This window comes from Hemicordylus capensis, chromosome 2 (genome assembly GCF_027244095.1).
Source record: "Hemicordylus capensis ecotype Gifberg chromosome 2, rHemCap1.1.pri, whole genome shotgun sequence".
Taxonomy (NCBI): domain Eukaryota; kingdom Metazoa; phylum Chordata; class Lepidosauria; order Squamata; family Cordylidae; genus Hemicordylus; species Hemicordylus capensis.
The window spans coordinates 279,035,040-279,058,284 of NC_069658.1; the positions used below are offsets into that span (position 1 = coordinate 279,035,040).

Sequence of the window (23,245 nt, forward strand, 5' to 3'; positions counted from 1 at the left end):
GGCACGTGCCCCGGGCGCCATCTTTTCTGGTCACGTGGGGGGCGCCGCCATGACCAATTTTTTTAAAAAAATTTGTTAATACAAATGTTTCCTGTTCAGTGCAGCAGTGCTGCAGCAGTCAAGGAAGCGCGTCGGTGCCCCCTTCCCCACGAGCGGTCCCTTCCACGCTGCCTGCGCCCCCCCCATTGCTTTGCTGGCACCTGGCGGCCAGTCAGTGGCCTGGCTTGGCGGCGGGCGCTTGTGAGGAAAAACCTAAGTATAATGTAGTATGTTGGGGGGGAGCGGGGGGGCGCCATTTCAGTGCTTGCCCCGGGCGCCGTTTTCCCTAGTTACGCCTCTGAGTATGTGCATGCCCTCTCTCCTACTGTTGTTCCCCTGCAACTGGAATTTAGAGACATCTTGCCTCTGAAGCGGGAGGTGGCCTATAGCCACCAGACGAGTAGCCATTGATAGACCGGTCCTCCAAGAATTTGTCTAAGCCCCTTTTAAAGCCATCCAAGCTGGTGGCCATGACATCCCATGGCAGAGAATTCCATAGATTAATTATGTGCAGTGTGAAAAAGTGCTTCCTTTTGTCAGTCCTAAATTTCCCAGCCTTCAGTTTCATGGGATGACCCCTGGTTCTAGTGTTGCGAGAGAGGGAGAAAAATAAAAAATGTGCTTTTATACACTCTGGGGTAACATAAAGTAAAACTTAACAAACAGAAGAGAATACTGAACATATTTAGTTGCATACCTTTAAGTTTATTAACCTATACAAAATCATAGGTCTTTAAAAAGTCAGGAGCAGTAAAAGAATAAGCAAAAAAGATTTTCTTGTTTCTAAAAGGCTATACAAATATGCACAAAAGAAATAAATTAATTTTGTTTATCTTTTCCATGTTTATTCCAAACTTTAAGTCTAATAATACAAATGACTAAGGACCAGCTTAACAAATTCAGAATCTCTCTGTATATATATATTTATATAAAATTCTTTTTACATGCTTTGGAGTATCAGTTAAAAAAAAATCAAATCTTATTTTTCAGAAACTTTTCTATTCACAATATAAACAAGGAGTGATTCATCCTATTTTTTGTAAGATCCCCAAACAGCACCATTGTGAGGAATCTTGTGAGGAAGCTGAAAAACGGGAACATACTTTACAGTTTTGCAAAATTACACTAGGTAATGTGCAGCTAATTTGTTCCTACAGGTAGATGATATGAGGTAGGCTTATCCCTCTTCCATAAAACCTGCAGTCATTTTCTTTTTTGCACAGAAAAGATTCTGTGATTTTGCAAAAATACAAATATATTACTGCGCTGTCCTGACCCACAGAAGCCAATCCATATGTGGAAACAGGCTTCCAAACATGGCTAAGCTCCAAAGCTGCTTCACTGGGGAAAGACATGCATCCTGCTTCTGAATCCCTTAACAATGTACACAGTCAGATCTCAAAGCTCATTCAGTCTGCAGCCCAGCTACCCTTTCCCTTCTCTCTTCCACACAGGTCAACAGATGACCAGCACTTCCTGAGGCTGTTCTCATGTGCACCCTAACCCAGGCTTGGGTTAGCCCAGCCTCAGTTAGGCTGCGTGTGAGAGCCACCAGGACTGGGCCTAATCCCAGTGGGGCAGCACCCCCTAGCCCAGCTTTGAAACCTGGCTCTTAGCTGTGGTTAAGGGCTCCAGGATTGTGTGTGAGCTGGGGCTACATTCAGCCCCAGCGGACACAGAGGCTGGCGCCTAGAGCATCTCCTGGAGGAATCCTCCAATGTACTGCACATGCTGCGCAGTGCACTGTGGGATATCCGGAGCTCTGCCCTGTGCCACGCAGTGTGGATCATCTGGGAGTGTGGTCCGAGCTCCCAGCAACAGTAAGCGCTTATCTGGAGGAAAGCCAAGCTCAACCAGCCTCCCCCCACTGCCCACCTGCTGTCTCACCCGCCCAGTTGTTTGAACAATCTCCATATCTCAAAGGTGGCAGAGCTGCAGAAGCGCCGCAGTGGACACAAAGCCCTCAGCTGCGCTCCCAATTTCCTGAACTGGGGCAAGCAACTTAATAATGCACCTGCTTTTCAGATAACATGTTACAGTTTTAATGCCCCCCCCCCCTTTTTTAAGGCACCGGCTTGGTGTTGCTGTTATGTCTATTTGCATCCCTTTAATAAAATAAAATAAGATACTGGCCTACATAATCAACGCACTGGACAGTTTTCACATTGCAACGAAATGCATTACCAACATTTCCATTTTTTAATGACATATCAAAACCTAGGGTTCCACATTAGAACCTGCATGCATCCTTGCATAAATGAAAGTGTACTGTGGAAAAAGTGGAAGTTACATTTCTGTCACAGAAGCTGTCTGCTCCCACTCTTCCCAGAAAACCATCATCCTGCAGGCCCAGCTTGATGTAACACACTGATGTAACACATTGCACGAGCACAACTGCTGCTTCATTTCTCCCCCACACAGGGTAAGGGAGACATTCAGGATACACTTTAAACACACCTTTAGCCTTACTGAAAATACTGTTTAAAAACCCCAAACATCCTTCAAGTAGTGCTGCAATATAAAATCAACTTTCTGCTCTACCCACACTCTCACGTTATCCTTCAACAGGCCAGAAAGTCTGCTCCGTAATCAGCATATGCTACAGCAGAAGTTGATTTTGACATCTTGATAATCTGTGTGAATTGTGCTCCTAAAATTCCTGCCTTCTCAACAAGAATCTCCTTTTCACATTTTTGGAAGGCTGAATCTTCCAACCATTTCCCATCTTCTAAAGAGTCTTTTCTGAAACTCTTCTACCAAAGATTCTGCAGGAGATTTAAAATCAGGCTATTGAGCCTCCCCTTCCTCATTAAGGTTGTCTGGATTCATAGAGATGTGCTTAGTGTGGGTAAGGTTTTGCAGCTTTGTCTCACTGAACACAATCCTCCCAACAAATTCCTTGTTGAGTTGCTCTGGGAAGCTCATTTTGAAGAAACAGCATATGATGCAAGGCACACGGGGTAATGGAAGCAGAAGTTCACACCAAAGTCCCAGGCTTTGAATCCTCATGCCAGAATAGTTTCTGTTCACTGTCTTGTAAGTCGTCTTCTAACTGGCCCCGATCACCACTTCCCAGCTGGCCTGGCTCAGCATATATCCTGCGAAAGAAACATGACCATCAGTGTCATAAAAGGTGAACAAAGATTTCTGGTGTTGCTCCAGTGTAAACTTCAAGATACACCTTTGTATTCGATGGGAATCAATGGGATGTGCACCAATGGGAGAATAGCGTCAGTCATGCCTATTATAACTGGCCTAGGGAGTTTGTTAGCACGTGAGTTTGTTAAAACTAAGCAGGTCTGCGTTGGGTCTAAAGCTAAACAAGACTGAGTGCCTGCATAGGACGTCCCTTGGGAACCTTAGGTAGGCCACCATGACTTCCAGCATATAAGAAAGGAGGAATATAAATATTAGGGCTGTGAGTTGTGTCAGGTCTGACATGCCCACTATCAGGTGCTTTGGGAGGGGAGTAATGCAACGATAACAGGGAGCTTTCAACAATCTGACCTGCCGGGAGACTCGCTGCTGTCATTGCAGAACTCCGTTGGAACTCCAACGTATCTGTTCGACCATATTTTCCCTCAGTGGCCCCTTCTCTCTTTTGCCCCTGAGCAGGTGTGGGCAGGTGACAGGCTGTGTCACTTCCTCTTCGCTCTAGAAGGAGCCCTTAAGCAGCTGCCTTGCCTTCTGCAGCTTAAGAGGCCTTTATCATATTTATATACTGCCTGATATATACAGCTCTTGGCCTTTCCTTCTAGGTCCCTGAGAGGGCTGGAGGCCTCTGGAATTCTCTGAGGGTACCGAACTACTAATCCCAGAGGCATCCAGGCTACTTAAGGACCCCAAAGGAAAGTCCTCTTAAACTCAAGCTTATGAAGGCAAGCAGCTGCTTGACTGCTTCGTCCAGAGCAAAGAGGAAATGACACAGCCTGGCTCTTATCTCCTTTACCAGTCACTGCTAAAGGAGGAGGAAGAGAACAAAGAGTCTGTCATCATCTGACAGACAGGTTGGAGTTCTGCAGTGACACAATACAACGCAATTGTTACCTCCACCCCAAACATGGTCCCTCCCAACAGTGCCACTATTGTGCCGTGTCTTGTTGGAATCCAACTTTTGGGCCATGCACAGGCCTAATAAATAGAATACAAATCTTTATACAACATTTTTCAACAACAAGAAAATATTCTAAAAGTGGTTTAAAGAGCAAGAGAAACGAGAAGCTGGTTCCTTGTCCAAAGGGGTCACAACAGAAAGAGAGACACAAGGGAGACATCAGCAACAGCCACTGGCTATGCTGGGATGAATAGGGAGAGTTGCTCTTCCTCGCAAACTGTGAGGCATGCTACTTAAAAGGTGCTCTTTGCTCAGTTACTTACCACATGCTAACTCAGATCCAAATCCACGCTAGCAGTTAACATCTCAGGATCATAAATGGCCACATTAAATATGGGTGTGATATTGATCAGATTTGTGAGGGTGGGGTTAGTTTCAGATAATGGCTCTTAGCAACTGGTCAATGCTAATATTTGTAAATAACTGTAGCTCCCCTGAGTGCTTGAAACCAAGTGAGGAACATCAAGTAATTAGTAATAAAGCACTCTCATTATGTAGACATATATTTTAGTCGCTATGTTAGTCGCTACCAACTGGAATAGTTTATACTCCTTTTAAAGAACGGGCGTTCAGAGATTGAAACATGCTAACCTTTTGCCAGGTAACTTCACAGAAGCCAGCTCAGCAATAAGCACAGAGAACTCCAGCCACCCCATTACAAACCACACCTAAAATGACCCCAGTACTTACTACACTGAGCTGGCTATGCTGACCACAGGAGTATTTCAGCTGGATCTCATTTCTGCAGGCTCAAGCAGTCCCCTGGACAGAAGGCCTTTGTTTTGGTGGAGCACAGGTGGAGTGAGGGAGCAGGAAGAGGGAAAGTGTTGCATGGAAATCTATTGGCAGCCCTGGAGAGAGGTGCTAGGCAACTTGCTCTTGGCAGAATTACTGTGAGAATGTTGCGGGGAGGGCATGAGTGGAAGTTGTCACCACCACAGGACCAAGTGGCCTCAGTTATCCAGAGGAATTGCCTTGAGAACTCTTCCTGTGATGCATAAACACTCCACCCTCCTCTCACAATAAGACTATTCTTTTGGCAGAGGCCAAACTGAAGGCAAAACATACCATAAGAACAAATAGGCATGCAATGAGTCTGGGTCCCATTGACAGACAAATTTGTGCAGCAGATATGAAGACATGAATGTTTCCATCATTTAAGTTAGGAATGTAGGGACACAGGAAGCTGCCTTCTAATGAGTCAGACCACTGGTCCATCTAGCTCAGTATTGTATGCACAGACTGGCAGCAGCTTCGCCAAGATTGCAGACAGGAATCTCTCTCAGCCCTATTTTGGAGTTGCCAGGGAGGGAACCTGAAACTCTCTGCACGGAAGCATGCAGGTACTCTTCCCAGAGTGGCCCCATCCCCTAAAGGGGAGTATCTTGCAGTGAACACACATGTGGTCTCCCATTCAAATGCAACCAGGGCAGACTGTGCTTAGCAAAGGGGACAGTTCATGCTTGCTACCACAAGACCAGCTTGTGTCTTCAGCGACTGCTTTAGTAAGTACAGAAGTACTCCTGCACATCCTATTGAACACTGAGAGACAATTCACACCCATCTGGCCAAAGATCCTGCTGCCTGTATATCAGAGGCATGGACACACATGTTCCCCTCCACCATGCATATACCGTCACATGGTGAGAGCCCTCTGCACATCATCACAATTAGCACAATGGGGAGGGGTTGCATGAAACCAGCCCTATATGTGAAACACTCAGGTCTTAGACTGGGGGTGTGGGGTGGCACGTGTGACCATGTCCCTCCTCACAGCACTCAGCACTCACAGATCTTTTTTCGTGTGTTTAAGAGTGCTTCCAGGGGAAGGAGAGATGAGTGAGAATCCCTCCACATGCACGCCTGTGCTGCAGGACTTTGGATTACTAAACACTGCAGAGGGGCTTTGTATGCAATACCTCCACAGCGCTAGTCATGATACTGGCCACAGTATAGGAATAAATGATCTCAAAGCAAAATACGAGAACAGTGTTTGCATAAGCGCCATTTTCCATAAACAAGCCCAACGAGTGTAGAGGGGGCTGTCCTACATGGAGATGATCCTCTTCCAATATCCTGGCAAGCTACAGACATTCCCCAAAGTAAAACAGGAAGCTCACCTGCTCTGCATAGGGTGAGGTCCATACATATTCCCATAGCTGCTAGCATAAGATGACTGAGAGAGCGTATCATAATCAGAAAGTGTAACCCGATTCCGCCAGTTCCCAGAGGCATTTGCAGAGGATGCTAAAATGGCAGCAGGTGGAGTGCAGGGTGGGGGGGGGGAGAAAGAGAACAATACCTGTGAATTGTCTGGCAATCAGTAAAATATTCAAGTATACATCGAGAGGCCGTTTTGACAGAGAAACAAGCATTCTGTGTGGAAGCAGCTCAAACTGAACAGGTGCTGTGGAGTTCAGTGCCACTGGAAGCAGTGGAGTACTACATACATTCATGGGTGTGACATATTTCACCACGTGATCGAGAAAATACATCTTTCTTAAATTATCTCTGGATACTAATCCAAAAGAGTAACAAAGTGATCAGTAGCAAACTACGTGTTCTGCTGTGGCCTTCTTTTATTATTGTTTTAATGGAGAATGCAACAACAGAACACAAACAATTATTATTTCAAATCTGTATACCCCACTCCTCCAGTACCCTACTGCTCAGGGTGGCTCACAATATTAATAAAATAGATACAATGTAAAGTAAGAGATTAATACACCTTGCCCAAGAAGGGGAGGTTAGAAACTGGTTGAAAGTTATTTAAATTGTCCAAGTCCAATGAGGGCTTTTTGGGGAGCGGCCTAATGACTGTCTCCTTCAGCTGAGGGGCACCACCCCCTGCTTCAGAGAGGCATTCACCACCCATGGACCCAGCCCTTCCCTAGTAGCCTTCACCGACCATGAAAGGCAAGGGTCAAGCATGCAGATGGTAGGTCTCAGCCTTCCAAACAGCCTATTCACCTCCTCAGGCAACACGGTCTGAAAACCATCAAATATAACAAGACCAGACGTTGCATTGGTAACATCCAGTTCTGGTGCGGCAAAAACCTTAGCATCCTAGTCAGAATGGATACAAGTGATTTTATCTGCAAAATATAACGCAAATTGATCACAGTGGGCTGCCGAGGGTGCTGTTTGATGGTCTTGAAGCCCTCACATAGGAGGCACCGAACCACTCGAAAAGGCTCCTCTGGATGACGTTGAACAGACAGGATGGTGGCAGAAAAGTAGGATTTCTTCACTGCCATAGAATAGGCCCTAATATAGGCTCTAGCCGTTGTTTGGTCACATTCATTCTGAGTTTTCCACCAACAACACTCAATCCATCTATGAAACATCAACATAATAGCTTATTCCCTTATCTCTCTCTCTCTCTCTCTCTCTCTCTCTCTCTCTCTCTCTCTCTCTCTCTCATATAATAGCTTATATATGCATGGATGCTTTTGTCCTGGTTATAACCTATTTTATGTATCTATATTTGTTTCTTCTTTTTCAGGATATGTAGTGTCCTTTCTCTCCCAAACTTTCTTTGAATTTGTTATGAGAAAGTATTATTTTTTAAAAACTGCCCTAGGTTTGCACATGCAGTCTGTTGCTTTTAGTGACTTAAGCAATTGCCAGTGATGGTCCACAAACATGGTCTACAAACCTGCAGAGATCAACATTTTATCAGTTTTTTCCCCACAGGAACTATACATCCAAACCCCACAGATGTTGCTTGAAATGTCGGCACAAAGCCTATAATTCTCTTACCTACTTGTTCCATTGCACAACTATTTTGGATACATCAGTTGCTACCTTTTGTGGTTAGACACAAGGCCTTAATTATTGGACTCTGCCACTTTAGGCGGCTACAGCAGGATATGCGACTGGATGAACCATCTGTGCAAGGCAGTAGGCCTGTCCCTAATTTCTTAACCTCCTGCATACTGTTCACACCCAACTATCCTGTTTGACCATCCTCTCAAAACCAGTGCAGCAAGTTTGGTTTTACAGATTGCTTGAGAAATACCAAGTAGCTGGATGAGTGCAGAGAGCGCGAGAGCCTCTCATGTGCTACTCTGTTTATGCTGGCAAAAGGAAAACCAATATTAAAGAAATAAGTTATCTGGGGAGCCCAATGAGTGCAGCATGCAAATACAGAAAGATCCAGTTAGCTTAAACCAGTTCTGTTGTTGAAAGTACATGTTGTAAGGCAGTCAGTTCTTTAGTGATCTTTAAAGCAAAAAAAGGTGGGGAAAAGCTATTTAGAGTATTCCTAACCGTATAGGACCACGCTGTAAGAAGCAGACGGCACCCCAGAGCAGAGAGAGAGTGTGTTCACAGTTCAAGCCACAATTCTGATCAGGATTAATTGTGTGGCTTTATGTGTAAGACAACAATGATTGTTTCACAAATGTACAAGGCTGTCAAACATATTACAAGGCTGTCAAAAACAGTCAAACATTAAAAACTCTATACTGATGCATCTTGTAAGCAACAACATCACTCAAGTGACTCTCAGGGACACTGGTAATCCACCTGAATCCTCAGGATGTGTTCCCATCACCTGATCTAGAATATGCTCTGATGCACACAGGCAGTTTTTCAGTGAGCAAGCTGCCACACTGATCAGAATGGAAGAGCAGCTCTGCATACGCAAAGGAATGAATGAAAGGTTGCAGCAAAAATGAATGGAGAGGTGGTTGCAGGCAGGGAAACTCTCTGCAGGCACTGGAGTCCATATACCTGCAAGAGATCACCTACCCCTGCTAACTAGGCAAAGAGACTTTTTTAACGTGGTGATTCTTCTTATTTATCAGGGGGAGAGCAACTGGCCCTATCCACCTCCAGCACAGTACCCCTCCAGTGACTGTTGCTGGTGTCTATCTTATGTTTCTTTTTATATTGTGAGCTCCTTGGGGACAGGGATCCATCTTATTTATTTTTATTTATTATTTTTCTATGTTAGCCGCTTTGAAGACGTTTGTTAAAAAGTGGCATATAAATATTTGTTGTTGTTGACTGGGGAAAAGGCAACTGTGAGGTCACTAGGAGGGAGCAGAAGAAGCAAGTGCAACAAACGGCTCATTACCTGAAGAGAAAGAGGATGCCCGGCTGCTTGGGCAACATGGTACCTGCAGTCCTGCAAAGCCCAGGCTCGCCTGTGACCCTCTTTCGACATCAAAGCCTGCCTGCAGGCCAAGACCCGGGTCTTTCTGACCAGAGGCACGCTGGTACCAGCCACGTAGGTGCTCTGCTACTAAGGCCTTGTGAATGTTTTTGGTGATGTGCTCTGCTTTCACAGATGGCTTCCGTGGCAGGCGCAGAGTGGCATAAGGGTTGTGCGGTACTCTCTCCATCTCGTCTTCATGGAAGGATCTGAATTCCCGGTAGCGGCGCTCATAACCATAGTGCGCCAATGAGCGGTAGGGAGGGTTGACCGTGTATTGTCCCTCTGTGCCGTTCTCATACACATAGCCACTATTGTAATAGACATCACACTCTGTGTAAGGGGCATAGCCAGAAATGTAGCAATTGGCCGACGGCTGTCCTTGGCTCTTTTGGTAAACGCTATTGCGGATGTCCTTCTGGGCGAGGTTTGGCATGCTTCCTGAATTGGCAGCAGCAAAGATCTGTTTCTTAGACCGTCTCCTGTTCCTTGTACGGTTGTCAAGAGTCTGAGTGCTATAGTAGGGACTTGGGTTTGGGGTCACACAGCAGTATTCCGCGCTGGACTGGCTGGTGTAGGATGACCCATCATCTAGGATTTCTGTGCTGTTGCTTCTTTGGGCTTTTGAGAGGGTGAACACTGGCTTTTCACTAGTGGTCTCTGACAGCAGGTTGGTTTGAGACTCTAAGCTGCCACTCCGCTGCCTGCAGTGCTGGGGAGAAATTTCCGGTCTGGAAAAACAGAAAATTGTATTTGTAATCATTATGCCACACAGTCATATCCAGCAGTAGAGTGGGCCAAGCTGCATTTATTTTGAATAACAGGAAGAAAAAAAGACATGAGTTAAATAAGAACAGAAGAACAGCCTTGCTGGACCAGGCCCAAGGTCCATGCAGTCCAGCATCCCATCCCACACAGTGGCCCACCAGATGCCACTGGAAGCCCACAGGCAGGAGACAAGGCCATGCCCCCTCTCCCTCCACCACTCCCCTGCAACTGGTACCCAAAGGCACCCTGCCTCCGAGGCTGGAGGTGGCCCACAGCCCTCTGACTAGTAGCTCTTGATAGACCTCTCCTCCATCAAGTTATCCAAACCCCTCTTAAAGCCATCCAGGCTGTTGGCTGTCACCATATCTTGTAGTAGAGAATTCCACAAGCTGATTATGCATTGTGTGAAGAACAGTTCAGCAACAGAGCAAGCTACTTATGGATATTCTTTTTCCTTGGAGGCTTTCAAGGAAAGATCAGAGGGCCATCTAACAGGGATTTTAAAATATGGAATAACCTAATATAATAGGTTGTTTGGCTAGAGACCATCAAGTCTCTGAATGCTCTTCAATTCAGTTCTACTGTACAATAAACCTACATGTTAAAACATTAGGATTTCATAGGTGGTGCCAGGACTTACTCATGCCTACACATACATCATCTGACCCCTCAGCTTGGTCAAATGTGTGAAAGATCTCCACTACCTAAAAAAGTATTGGGTTGTCTCCAAGGACAGTCCTGACCTTGGACATGCCCATGGAAACGGATGGGAGTGACTAGTAATTTGTACCATTGATTTCAGTGGTACTTAGTCATCATGACTAACTTTCTTTGGATACAACCCATTACATCTGAGGTGGCACAGGGTGATATGCAAGTTCTATCTGATGCAGCAGTCAAATGATGAATGTGAATTAGCTTCACCAGGGCTAGACCTTGAGTACTGAGCAAAACATAAATGCAAGTAAAAAAATACCGTTCACGTGTGAATCATTTTGGTCAATGACAGGGAGCCAAAAACAACAGCCAACAGCCAAGCACAAGAGCAGTCTTGCTGGATAAGAGTAGAGGCCCATCTAATCCACCATCCTACTTTGCACCAACCAAGCAGATGAGTTCCAGACACATACAGCCTTGGGGGCAATAACCCTCTCCCACTTTTGCTGCTCAGCAAACTGGTATTCAATGGCATACTCTTTAACATACAGACTCCATACTGCCCTCATGACTATTAGACACTAATGGATTTATTCTCTGTAACTTTTTCTAATCTCTCTTTAAAGCCATCTAACCACCACTTCTTGTGGCAGCCAGTTCTATTAGTTAATTGCACATTGTGTGAAGAAGTACTTTCTTTTATCCATCCTGAATCTTCACCCAACCAATTCCACTGGATGACTTCTAGAATCGTGAGGAAAACAATTGTCTTGATTTACATTCTCCAAATTATACATAATTATATATGCTTCTATTATGTCCCCTGTTATCTTTTTTCCTAAACTAAAGAGTCTCAAACACTTTAGCATTTTCTCACAAAGGAGATCCTTATTGGCTTCCCAGAATCTGGGATATACACGTATTCAAGTATGTGGATTATAGTGAAACCATGAACTGCAATGCAAAGGAACTCCACTAATGAGATAGAATGAGATAGCAGGCATTCAAAACACTACAGCTGGCAAAAACCAAAACCAAAACCAAAAACACCCCTAACAGGTTCCTTCTTGGGGCAGAACATTACAAGAGGGATATTCTTCAGTGTTTATATATCAATTCTATAAATTTGACATCCACAGCTGTAAAATAATAATAACTGCCAGTGTTGAATATTTTACAGAAATGCTTCTGAGCACACTTGTATCCAGCAAATAGTATCTGTATTTTTTCCCCATTTTAAAAAGTATCTGACTGCATACATTTCATCATTCCCCCTCTCATTTTCTTTTAATTGTGCACAAGTTCCAAAAGGAGGCCAAAGCTGACCTTTGATTTTTGCAGAAGGCGTTTGTGTGTGGGCATTAAAAAAAAAAAAAGTTTCAACATCTTTTGCAGTCCTACATTTGCAAATAATAATGGTATAAAAGCAACAGTGCATTTAAATAAGACCAGATGTTGGATGTTCCTGGCAAGAGTTCTGGAAACAGCAGCCCTTCCATGGGCTTGGCTATAGCTCAGTCCAGTTTCCAGCATTCCTTTAGGTGATTAAGAAGAGAGACAAAGGGGAGGGCTATGAAGATAAGCACAGGGCTGGTTTTCACAGGCTTGATGGGTCTTTAGCTATTCAAAACTGATACAGTCACATCTCTGTTCAGTAATATCCTTTTCAGAAGAATTAAATAACACCATCATACTGAATTATGCAACACTTAATTTATTTGATTAAAACCATCTATGCCATTCAGAAGTTCTCTGGATGATCTAAGGCAGCAACCAAAGGAAACCAAGCACATTTAGATTTCAATAACATAAGCAGGGCTAATGCACCCAATTCAGTACTGTATATGCATTATTTTGATTTCAAGGACCTAAGACTCTGGATGGCACACCATCATAATGTTGAGTATTATGGAGATTTCCTTATGATTCCAGTTCTGCTTTAGGATGAAACTGAAAACCAGGAGAAGTTCCCTGAAAATACAGGTGACTTGATACGCTGCTTGGGGCCAAAGCTGGTATTATTGTGATCCCCTTCTGAATGCAGTTATCTAGGCAAGGACTTGCCCCTGAGTGCAAACAACTGCTGGAATAACAGCTGTGTGTCCAATCTCTCAAAGGAATGTTATAGCAGACATGTCTGCAATTCTGACCTGTGATAAGTCTCTTTAGTTTTGAACATGGATGAGCGTATATTTTGGACTGAAAGTGTTGTGGGAAAGGAATGGGAGAAGGAGAAAGGTAATAGACTTACTGTAAGTGAGTGCTACTGTATGCATTGCGAGTGAGAACCGGTGTTGTGGGCATGCTTCTTCCACCCTGGTGCTGTCTCTCCACTGTTCTGTATGGACTGCTGTGTGTCGACAAAGGATCTCTGTGATTATAAACAGATGACTCCACTATGTGGCCACCATCCCAATATCTTCAACAGAATGTAAAGCAGAAGAACATTTACATTACTTGCCCATAGATTGAAAAGTGCAAGATTTCTAGAGCACAGAGGAGAGTATAGCAAGTACTGCAAGAAACAAAGATAGTGCTGGAAAGCATTTCACTACTGAACAGTTCGCAGAATAGTTTTTATTTTGAGAACTGAGAAGGTGGAACGTAGAAGGCATATTCATATTTCCCTGAGATGATGGTGCAAGTTCACTGAATAACATGAAGCACTCATGTATTACAATCCCAAGACACACAACATGGAACAAAATGTTACGAATGATGGTAGGAATTTTAAAAAGTCCATGGCTGCACTCAAATGGTTCAGTGCATGCACAGGGGGTCTCTGAATATCTCATTCCTACTGCAGCTCCTTGGGCTTCATCAGAGTTTGCTCACAAGGATAAGCTGACTTTCTGGAGTAGTATTCCTGGTTCCCAAAGGGTTGCAGTGGGAAAGAGGGTGGGGTAAAAGTCCCAGAGAATGCTGCTACCTTAGTTGCGGTAGTGCGGGGTTGTGCTCCTGGCTCCATAGACAGACAAGGCAATATTACATCTTGCCACCCCTGGCATGTGATTTGGGCTGGCCAATTAAGCTGTTATTTGGCCTCCCCCCTGCGTGTGATACAGGCCAGCCAATGAGGAGTGGGTGGAGCCTGTATAAGCAGCAGGCTTTAGTAATGTCTGGCAGTTGCTCTTGGGCAAGGCACCCACCCAACCATCCCGTTCTCAGTGAGGGTCATCCGGTCTCCATCTGGAGCCAAGTAGGAATTTTTTGGGTTGCACCTGATTGGCACTAGGTGTGGCCTTACTTCTCACTGAGCTTGATGATAGAGGTTCCACCAGATTTAGGATATTTGGTCACTTGGCAGGAGAGTGCGGGTTTGGGGTACGTTATTTTGGTAACAGTGTTGGACTGGAGGACCATTTAAGGTGGGAAGGGGCCAAGGAACAGCCACTTTGGGTTTTGTGGCCCTTGGGCTGGGATCTGCCGCTACTTGGGAGGGTGGCTTGGCTTCACCATTTAGAATTTTGCGGCCTGGGTTGGGGTAAGTCAGGCTTCTCTCCCCTCAGTGGGGATTAGCTCTGCAGTGAGACAATGTTAGGACTCTGAGCCTGGCTGAATCGGCACCCGGCCCTTTGCCCTGCTCTGCTCCAGTCCTCCTTATGTGGTTGACCCAAATGGGTGGAGTACCTGCACGCTGATTAGTTTAAGTTCCTGTTGCACGTTCTGTGTAGTAAGACTAATATTACAACATAGTTTTCTATGTTACAACCAGGCGCGGTTCGTGAACGCGCCTCTGGGGTGGCGGCGGGCGGCTTCTTTAAGGTAAACGGAGCCGGTGCTCCGTGCCGCCCAGCAGCCCCTGCGGCAGGGAATTGCCTCCGCCACTCACCTGGCCACTGGCAGGGGCTCGCCTCTGTGGGAGCCAGGTGAGTGGCGGAGGCGATTTCCCGCCACTCGGGGGCTGCTGGGTGGCACGGAGCACCGGCTCCGTTTACCTTAAAGAAGCCGCCCGCCGCCCCTCCGGAGGAGAGTTCACAAACCGCGCCTGGTTACAACTATATTCCAACATAGTAATATTACAAGGTAATATTACAACAATATTAGAACATAGCCCCAGTTTCCTCCAATTATGTCTGTCTGGGCTTTATTGGGACCTGGGGGTGCAATGAGTGGAGGATTCATTCCAGAGCCAATGAGTTGTTTTCAAAACAAACACAAACACACTTTTTAGAAGCAGAAAGACAACTAATTGACAAGGAGAATTTTAACCATCTCCTCCCATTAAGTGGGTAACCATGCATAGAATTCCTCCAAGCAAAACTAAGCCAATAAAGTAAAGCGGCTACATTTGGAAATGCCAGAAGTTCCGTACCGGGAGTGTCTGGACTCCAGAAGCTGCTCATTCATAGAAGACTTCCTGAGATGGATTCTCTCCACGGCAAGAGATTTGGGGGGTGGAGTTTTGGGAGAAACTGGCAGAGAGTTTGTTCTTGGGCCTGGCACAGAAAGGGAATCGTTGCCTGTTCAAAGAAAACATAATTAAAACTTGAGAGGGATGGGAGGGTGTGTGTGTGTGTGTGTGTGTGTGTGTGTGTGTGTGTGTGTGTGTGACCTTAGCAACCTTCACATCCTTAAATTAGGGGAATCGCTCTTGACATGCAAAGTACTTTACCATAAAGGTTTTGACTATGCAGAAAGCTATACCATACTAAAGGAAAGAAGCATTATAGAATATACCATATGAATGAATTTATTAAAATGTTAGCCAAGTGCCATCAGATGGAAAAAGTCTGCCTTGTACAGTGGTTGCCTCTTTTTCTCGGGGGTTTTCAAAAAGCAGCTGGACAGCTATCTTTCAGAGATGCTACTACAGTTTCTGGCACTGACCAGGAGGCTGGACATGAAACCTCCCTGGTCCCTTGCAACTCTAGCATACTATCATACTATGTTCATTCTTAATAAGACAGTGCCGGGGTGGGGGGTGTACCTTTTAAAAATATCTGTTACCAAAACATATTGTTTGGTCTGCAAAGTCCCAGAATGAAGAGTCAATTTAATGCAGTGTGACAATCACAGCAAAATCTCAACTTGTTTAAAAGCAGAAAATAACTTCATACGGGTATTAAAGATGTCAGAGATTACAGTTACACTGGGCTTTCTAGGACAGTGGACAGAAAAGTCCTAACTGAACACTAATTCTGCAGAGTGATTCCCCGCCCCCACCTGTGTTCCTCAGTGTGCCACTTTCAATGCAACTTCTTGGGGTTTTGCAACCTGTGTTGCAGAAACCTTCCAGTGGGCAGCCCATTATTATTAATTATCATCATCATCATCATCATCATCAACAACATACAAATATGACAAATATCTATATACCGTTTTTCAACCAAAGTTCCCACTTTCATATCACTTTTCAATAGCAATGTTTAAAAAGTGATTTATATACTAAAAAGAAGACGACGGGCTCACAGTCTAAAGCAGGCTGCTTAACTTTGGCCCTCCTACAAATTCCATCATCCCTAACTATTGGCCACTGTGGCCTGGGATGCTGGGAGCTGTAGTCCAAAAACATCTGGAAGGCCAAAGTTGAGCAGCCCTGATCTAAAGAGAAGCACTAGGGAGGTACTCCATGTTGCATTGAATAGGGTCCATTACTGTCCCCTTGCTAAATATGAGAAGGAGCACTTTGAAGGAGTAGCTCTGCCCAGCTAGGTGTTATTCAGACATCCTTCAATAATGGAGATTATTCTCCCCCGACCTCATATCTACAGTCCCAGGGGCTGTAGATATTTTAGAATTTCTGAAGTTTTATGGGGCCAAGATTATATAGAAGCATTCTCTTTTCTTCTATGTTAGCATAGAAGCTGCATACATGGATGCACATTCAGATCTGCACACTGACATGGGAAGAAGAAGAAAAGTCATTTTCATGAATCTATGCTTGGATAGATCAGCTTGGAAGCAAATGGCTGATTGAAAGCCACTGCTTCTTGGTTCTATCTTTCCTTGAAGAGACCCATTTCATTTTATGCAAGAGCACAATAGCAGTGGTGAGACGGTAAAGGTAGGCAAGCTACTATATTTAAAGATGACAAATGTCCTCATTTATGATGTGTTCTATCAATTTCAAACCCGACTAAAAGTCAAGAACCCACTTTGCAGCAACTTATCCTTAGATCAGACAGAAGACTTATCCCATATGTAACAGCCACATCTAGAAGGCCTCTTAAGGGGATACTTAATTTTTTTTTTAGTAAATTTTGCTTAGGTGGAGGCACTTGTCAATAATCCAGGCTCTCTCTAGTCTGTTAATATTATTCACAGTATAAACCAACAGCAACTCAAAAGTTCTTTTAAAAAATTGTACAGAAAAGTTGAAGGCTGCATTCTTTTCTCATTTTACCCAAAAATAAAATCAGCTGCAGCTGAGTGGTCAGAACTTCAAGTCATCTGCATTATAATATTGGTAGAATCAGAATCCTTACTTTTGGGAGTAGCCAATCAGAAAAGTTTATAGCATGAAATTTCAAAATGACACTTAGGAGAAAAACCAACATTTTTCTGCTTAAGGGAGAATAAATGGGAAGGGAGGGAGGGTGTGTCCTGAGGATTAATAGCTACCTGAAAGAGTATGGCTATTTAACCCAGCCTGACTTTTAGGTGGCAGGAAATGCCAACCCAAATGTCATTATGGCAATTAAATAAATCCTGGGGATCTTGAAAAAATATAAAATAATAATAATTGCTTTATGTATTAAAGAGGGAGTTCTGTCTTTTAGGGCAATTAAGTGATTGTGTTCCCATACTTTCAACACCGCCCCCCCTGCAGTTAAGTTCTTTTGGAAAGCATCATGTGGAGAGACAGACAATGGTGGCATTAGGGGATGGGAAGAGGCACACAGCTGATTAAGCTGCTATACTGTAAGTTTTAGTTAAGGTTGGTAAAATGTTTCTCCACAATTTGTCTCATAAGGAAAAAGTAAAAATAAAATTGTATAAAATAGATACATGCCAAACTTCAGCGTTACATCTTTTGAATTGTATATGCAATGTTCTGGCTATGCTTGAACTCCCTCCTGAAAATGTTGGGACTATACCCAGTTTTACACTATGATTTAGGATTGCATGATTTAGAATTATTTCACAAATTTCATGATTTACTTGAACGGAAATGCAACAGTCACGTACCATCTTCAAATGTTGTCGTATCTGACAAAGAGCTGCTCTCAGATGGAATTATTTCATCTGTGGGATAAAGAAAAATAATCTTTAATACAATCAAGTCGGAACCGTGAATATTAAACAGAAGGTATAGACATACATAGGACTCCCTCAGGTATATGTACACATACAAGTTAGGGTAGAATGGAGACTGAAATTTAACAAGATGAATATTAAAAAGCAAGAACACAACATAAGCAGAAACCCAACACTTAAAAACAAACAAAATCCAAAACTGCATCTTGATTGCTGGAATGTTAGATTCCTTCGCAAAATCTGTAGCATGTTCAGAGGATTTAACTACTGGTAGTCATTGGTGTCATGATATGAGAAATGATGCCAGACAAGTCAGCCTATTTGCAATTTTCAAAATTCTCTTTTGTATCATACTCTTGTCTACTGAGCTGGGACACACACACACACACACCCCATTTGCTGCTCTGCACAAGTGTTAACCACTTTGCAATGTGCAGGAGCCATTCCAGAGCCTTCTGCAGTCAGCCAGGATATGCCAGCACACTGCCTAAGACGTGACACCAACAAGGCTGTGGGTACAACAGCCAAGGACACAATTAATCTTCTATTCCCAGAGGACACCGGAGACCAAGGCTGCTGTACCCTGAGACAGTGTCTTCTATTGAGCTGCTCCAAAGACACCACAGCTGCAATAGATGCACTGCGGTACCAGAAAGCAGTCCTCAACCTTCTGAAAATAAGCTGCACTTTGAGAGGCAAATGGTTATTTCAGATGGCTGGGGATGGCTCTCTAATGCCAGAGTAGCTTGTTACAAAGCACCAAGAAGAGCATTCAGCAGATCCAGGATAAAGATGTTGACAGAAAGTGCTTTTCACCTCTTAAGTGCCTAGGTGGCCACCATTCACAAGGAGGAAAGCTCTTTACAATGGGCAGTGTGCTTGTAAATATAGAATTATCCATAGGTTATTCTTTACAATTGCCCTGTTTAGCAAAGACCTTGAGAATGTGCATTAAAAAAATGTCAATACTGTACACTGTGAAATGGAAATTAATAAAAGATGAAAATTTGTCCTTGAGTTATTGCTTAAGCTATTGTGAGTTGGTTATTTGACCACTCCCCGCTGCCACACTTCGTAGTGTGTGTGTGTGTGTGTGTGTGTGTGTGTGTGTGTGTGTGTGTGTGTGGAGTTATGCACCTGGCCCCATCGATGGGCACAGGGGCCACCATTTTGTTTCCCCGGCACATGAGGGGGGCCGGCCAACTGAAGCGGCTGCATAAGCGGCTGGCTCCCTTCACTCAGGCACAGTTGCTGTGGGGCATGGCACCCACACACCCAGTGAGGGTTACCCGGTCACCTTTTGGGGGCCAAGTAGGAATTTTTTGGGTCATACCCAATTGTCTTTGGGGGTGGCCTTTTTTCACCTACTTCTCACTGATTCTCTTGGTAGAGTTTCATGGTTTAGGATGTTCGGTCACTTTGCAGGGGAGTGTGGGCTGGGGTAGGTTGTCTCATATTGGTGTTCGACTGGAGGCCCAATTAAGGCAAGCAGGAAGCTGAGGAACAGCCCTTGAGGGTTTTGCGGCCCTTGAGCTGGGACCTGCCCCTACTCAGAGGCTGCCCCAACTCAGAGGCTGGGGCCCACCACTCAGTGTTTTGCGGCCTGGGTGGGATGGGGCAGGATCCTCAGCAGGGATACAACCTCATGGTGGTGAGGATGTCTGCAGTGCACCTGGAGCCAGACTGAATTAACACCCAGTCCTTGGCCCTGCTGTGGGCAGTCCCCCTTATGAGGCTGACTCACATGGGTGGTACCTGCACTCTGTGTTCGTCATTGCAGGTTAATTGTAAATTTAATTAATAAAAGTGGCCCTTGTTCTTCCAATCATATATGTCATTATTGGGGCCTGGGTGTGCAACTGCAATCGGAAGGCTAGGGTATCCCAGCCTTCTGATCATGGAAACGGCTGCCATTGTACTTACAGGGTTTGCCTCTGCAGAAAAATGTTGTAAGTGTGGAAAGCACAGGGAGGGTGATGTGCTTCTGGATGTGTTGGCACTGGGAGGGACAAGATGTCCAAGCTTGCTCTTGAGACACTGTATGTGAGTGACATGCATGTCTGAAGAGGGCTACTCTGAAACCAGATTGCAAACCACAGATCATGCTAGCTGTGGTTTGCCGATATGCCTGAATTCACAGATCTCTGACAATCCACACTTTGGGTCATTGCTCCTCAAGATGGCTGCTGCAACATGGAGGCTTATCAGTGAACTTATCAGTGTATGAAACAAAAAGCTGAGTGGATAAAAAATGGAAGCAAACAAAAGCTTCAAGTTAGGGCTTGCTCAAGTAGCACCAACTATGGTGTTATGCTGCCCAAGTCCATGTCTCTTCTCTGCAAAAGTGTCTTCCTCATTTATTCCTCCACAGCACATGTGTACATTCCTTCTGCCACCTCTTTGTTCAAAGTAATTCTAAAAAAAATAAAAATAAAAGTCCAAGCATACCATTCCCACTTAATGGTCTTGAGATAGCTTTAGGACTTGGTTCTGCCTAACTCCTAAATCCTAATTGTACTTTATTTCAACAGGATTTCTTCCAGACATAATATACTTCAGACCAGACCATGTGTTCCAAATTCAACAGGAGTCAACATTTCTCATGTTAAAACAGTAGAGATTGCACAAAGGAGGTAGGTACTGCCATATTCAGTCCATGAGGAATTTCCTGCCTTGCTACCACACTGTATATTTATGTCATAGATCGTTAAGAGCAGAGGTGAACATACAAATAATTTACTCTTAATGCCCTCCAGTTTCTACTCACCATGCCATATTCCTTCTGTTTTTCCAAAGCACATTAGTGGAAATCTCTCTCTCACACACATAGCCTTCCCTTCATTTTCTCTACCTTCCCCACAACCCCATGCAATTTCTACTCCTGAATCTTTTGCTAGAAACAAATGGTGTCAACTGGGCTTCACGTTCATCTACAGACACCTATGTGTGACCTTTTCCAAACACAGACCCTCCCTTTGTAGGTGTTCAGCACTGGAACGGTTCCATGGCCTCTTGACCATCTTTCAGAGTTGGCCACAAAACCTGACTGTAGGAAGTTAGATGTAGGAAGTTCAATGCAGATACTTTTATCAGGAACCGTTCTAATAAAAATAGGTCTACACTATTGAACTCCAAATTCTACAATATAACTCTACATATAGCACTGTCTTTGGTACAAGACAACAAAAGGTTATAAACTGTCCACTAGTCTTTATTTTAATGTGTTTTTAAAAAAGTAAATCTAGCAGTCCTTGAACACAGTCACCACACTCAATAGTCAAGCCATGCACATGTTATTGTGTCAAATGCTGTTCCAAGCTGAAGTCTGACACTAAATGACAGGAGCATGATACAAACTCCAGTCCTGAAGTCCAAGGCAGATGACCCAATGCCACCTCCATTTCAGAAACCATGCTGATGTCAGGAAAGCAGTCACACCAGCCAGCGTGCTGGCGGGTGGGTAGATCCCATGGCTCAGTTACACATCAAACAGTGGCAGCCAACGAGAGAGCAGGCCAGACCAGAAAGAATGGATTTCTCATTGACCCACAGCAGACAATGAAATCAACTCATGGATTCGCACTCATGCCAACATATGAACTATCCAGCATTCAGATCAAACCACTCATGCTTCTCATGTTTTCCTCTACTTGCATAAAAAGACCATTTTAGTATCAAGTAATTTTCTCCCTGTGAAGATGTTGGAACATTATAATCACTCTAATCCTCTTAAGTTTCATTTGGTAAACTAAATTTAACTCCTTAAGTTTCTTCCTGCAATGGCTTGATTTTTCCAATACAAGTCAACTAAGCTGCTCTCCTACACACATTCCACTGTAAGATTTTAGTTTGTAAGCCCCTTGGGGCAGGGATCTTTCCTCTTGTTTTTGTAAAGCGCTATGTACATTGATGACATTATGTGCATTTAAAAAAAAAACAATTCCAGATCTTCGAAGACTGCAATATTCATCTTCTCCTAGTACCCTTCTTTCACTAGGAGTCTTAACATTAGCAGTTCCTCATCACAATAATTACTTTACAAACTCTTGTAAGGCAAACTACATATAGAATTACACACACTTCACTCTTCTCGTCTTTTGGGGAATTCAAAACCTCCAATGAGCTCTTTTCCTTTCCCAGCTTGTTGGGACCCAACAGAGCAAAAATAAAAAGCCATGCTTTAATTATGTGCTTGAATCATAATAAGCTGAGAGATCATGTACATGGCAGTCAATTTCTGCTCAAATCAACAAGACAGCAGCATCCAATACTCTAAAGAATCAGGTACTGCACTGGTTTCGGCTGGAAGGATGCTGCCGCCAGCCCTTCTATGCACAGCAATTCTTTGGATTGTCTTCTCTCTCAAAACATGCCTGCGCTTGTGCTACACTTTGCCTGTATTCCCTTTTAACCACATCTTACAGAAAACACACCGGGTAGATTATAGGTAAGCTACAGACTTTGCTGAAGACCTATTGATTTTTTTTGCTGGGTACAAGAATTGCATTGTTGTCTCTCAGTTGTATCAAGATTGTATCAAAAGGAAAAAGATTGCTCAGAAAGTGTGTGTGTTTGTGTGTGTGTATAGGCAGATAGATAGATAGTTATATTTTTGTTCCATGGGAATAAAGCAAACACAAAGATACTTGCAAAGACTGCTCTCTCTTACTGGATACATTGGGGGGATTTTTGATACCTGGTAAGGTCAGGGTCGACTTCGGTGCAGGTTTCTTCCCAAACTTTATCCTATACTCATTAATGGAATTTTCAATCTCCTGAAGTTTTTTCACTGCCTCTGTATATTCCTGCTTCCTTTTCTTCTTCACATTTTTACACAAGTCTTGCTCACTGGCAAGCTTCTTCGCAGCTTCCACTAGCTTTTGTTGTATGACAAAGTTGCTCTCCAGATTCTGCAGATCTGGGTCCTAAACAGATAGAAAAATTAGGGATGTGAATAGGACAAAGATAAACCTAATTTATTTCCGAACAATAAAGAGAGAGAGAGAGTGTGTGTGTGGGGGGAGGGGGGTCTTGTAGAACCAATGCTACCACAGGATTAGGAGATACGGTGAGATAAACAAGCTTTCTTGACTATGCTCCTCAGTTTTACTGTGGCATCATCAGGAGTTTTACAACAGGATACCTTTTCCACACCCTCCTTCCAAAATGTAAACACCAAGATCTTGCCACAGACATCAACGAATTTGTCCTGCCATGCTGAACACAAACTGCTGTCAAGCTTTTTTGCAAAGGGTTTAGTAATATAATAAAGCCCACATTGTTGGAAGCTTTTATTAGTCAATGTT

The 23,245-nt window shown here is 43.9% G+C and overlaps 1 protein-coding gene across 12 annotated transcripts in view; it reads right to left on the minus strand.

Moving 5' to 3' along the window:
- Positions 1 to 723: 723 nt before the first annotated feature.
- The window catches only part of FRMD4B (FERM domain containing 4B), a 393,137-nt gene continuing 370,615 nt past the window's right edge, over positions 724 to 23,245 (minus strand). For 9 of the 12 annotated variants that reach the window (XM_053298157.1, XM_053298156.1, XM_053298158.1 and 6 more), the window contains 7 exons: positions 22,636 to 22,864; positions 17,871 to 17,927; positions 15,055 to 15,202; positions 12,991 to 13,158; positions 9,237 to 10,045; positions 6,274 to 6,400; positions 724 to 3,137 (listed from right to left, as the gene is read on the minus strand). In XM_053298157.1, the coding sequence (XP_053154132.1) occupies positions 3,017 to 3,137; positions 6,274 to 6,400; positions 9,237 to 10,045; positions 12,991 to 13,158; positions 15,055 to 15,202; positions 17,871 to 17,927; positions 22,636 to 22,864 (1,659 nt within the window). In that variant the 3' untranslated portion in view covers positions 724 to 3,016. The remainder of the gene's footprint in view (positions 3,138 to 6,273; positions 6,401 to 9,236; positions 10,046 to 12,990; positions 13,159 to 15,054; positions 15,203 to 17,870; positions 17,928 to 22,635; positions 22,865 to 23,245) is intronic. The other 3 variants (XM_053298155.1, XM_053298153.1, XM_053298161.1) reach the window with 3 other exon arrangements.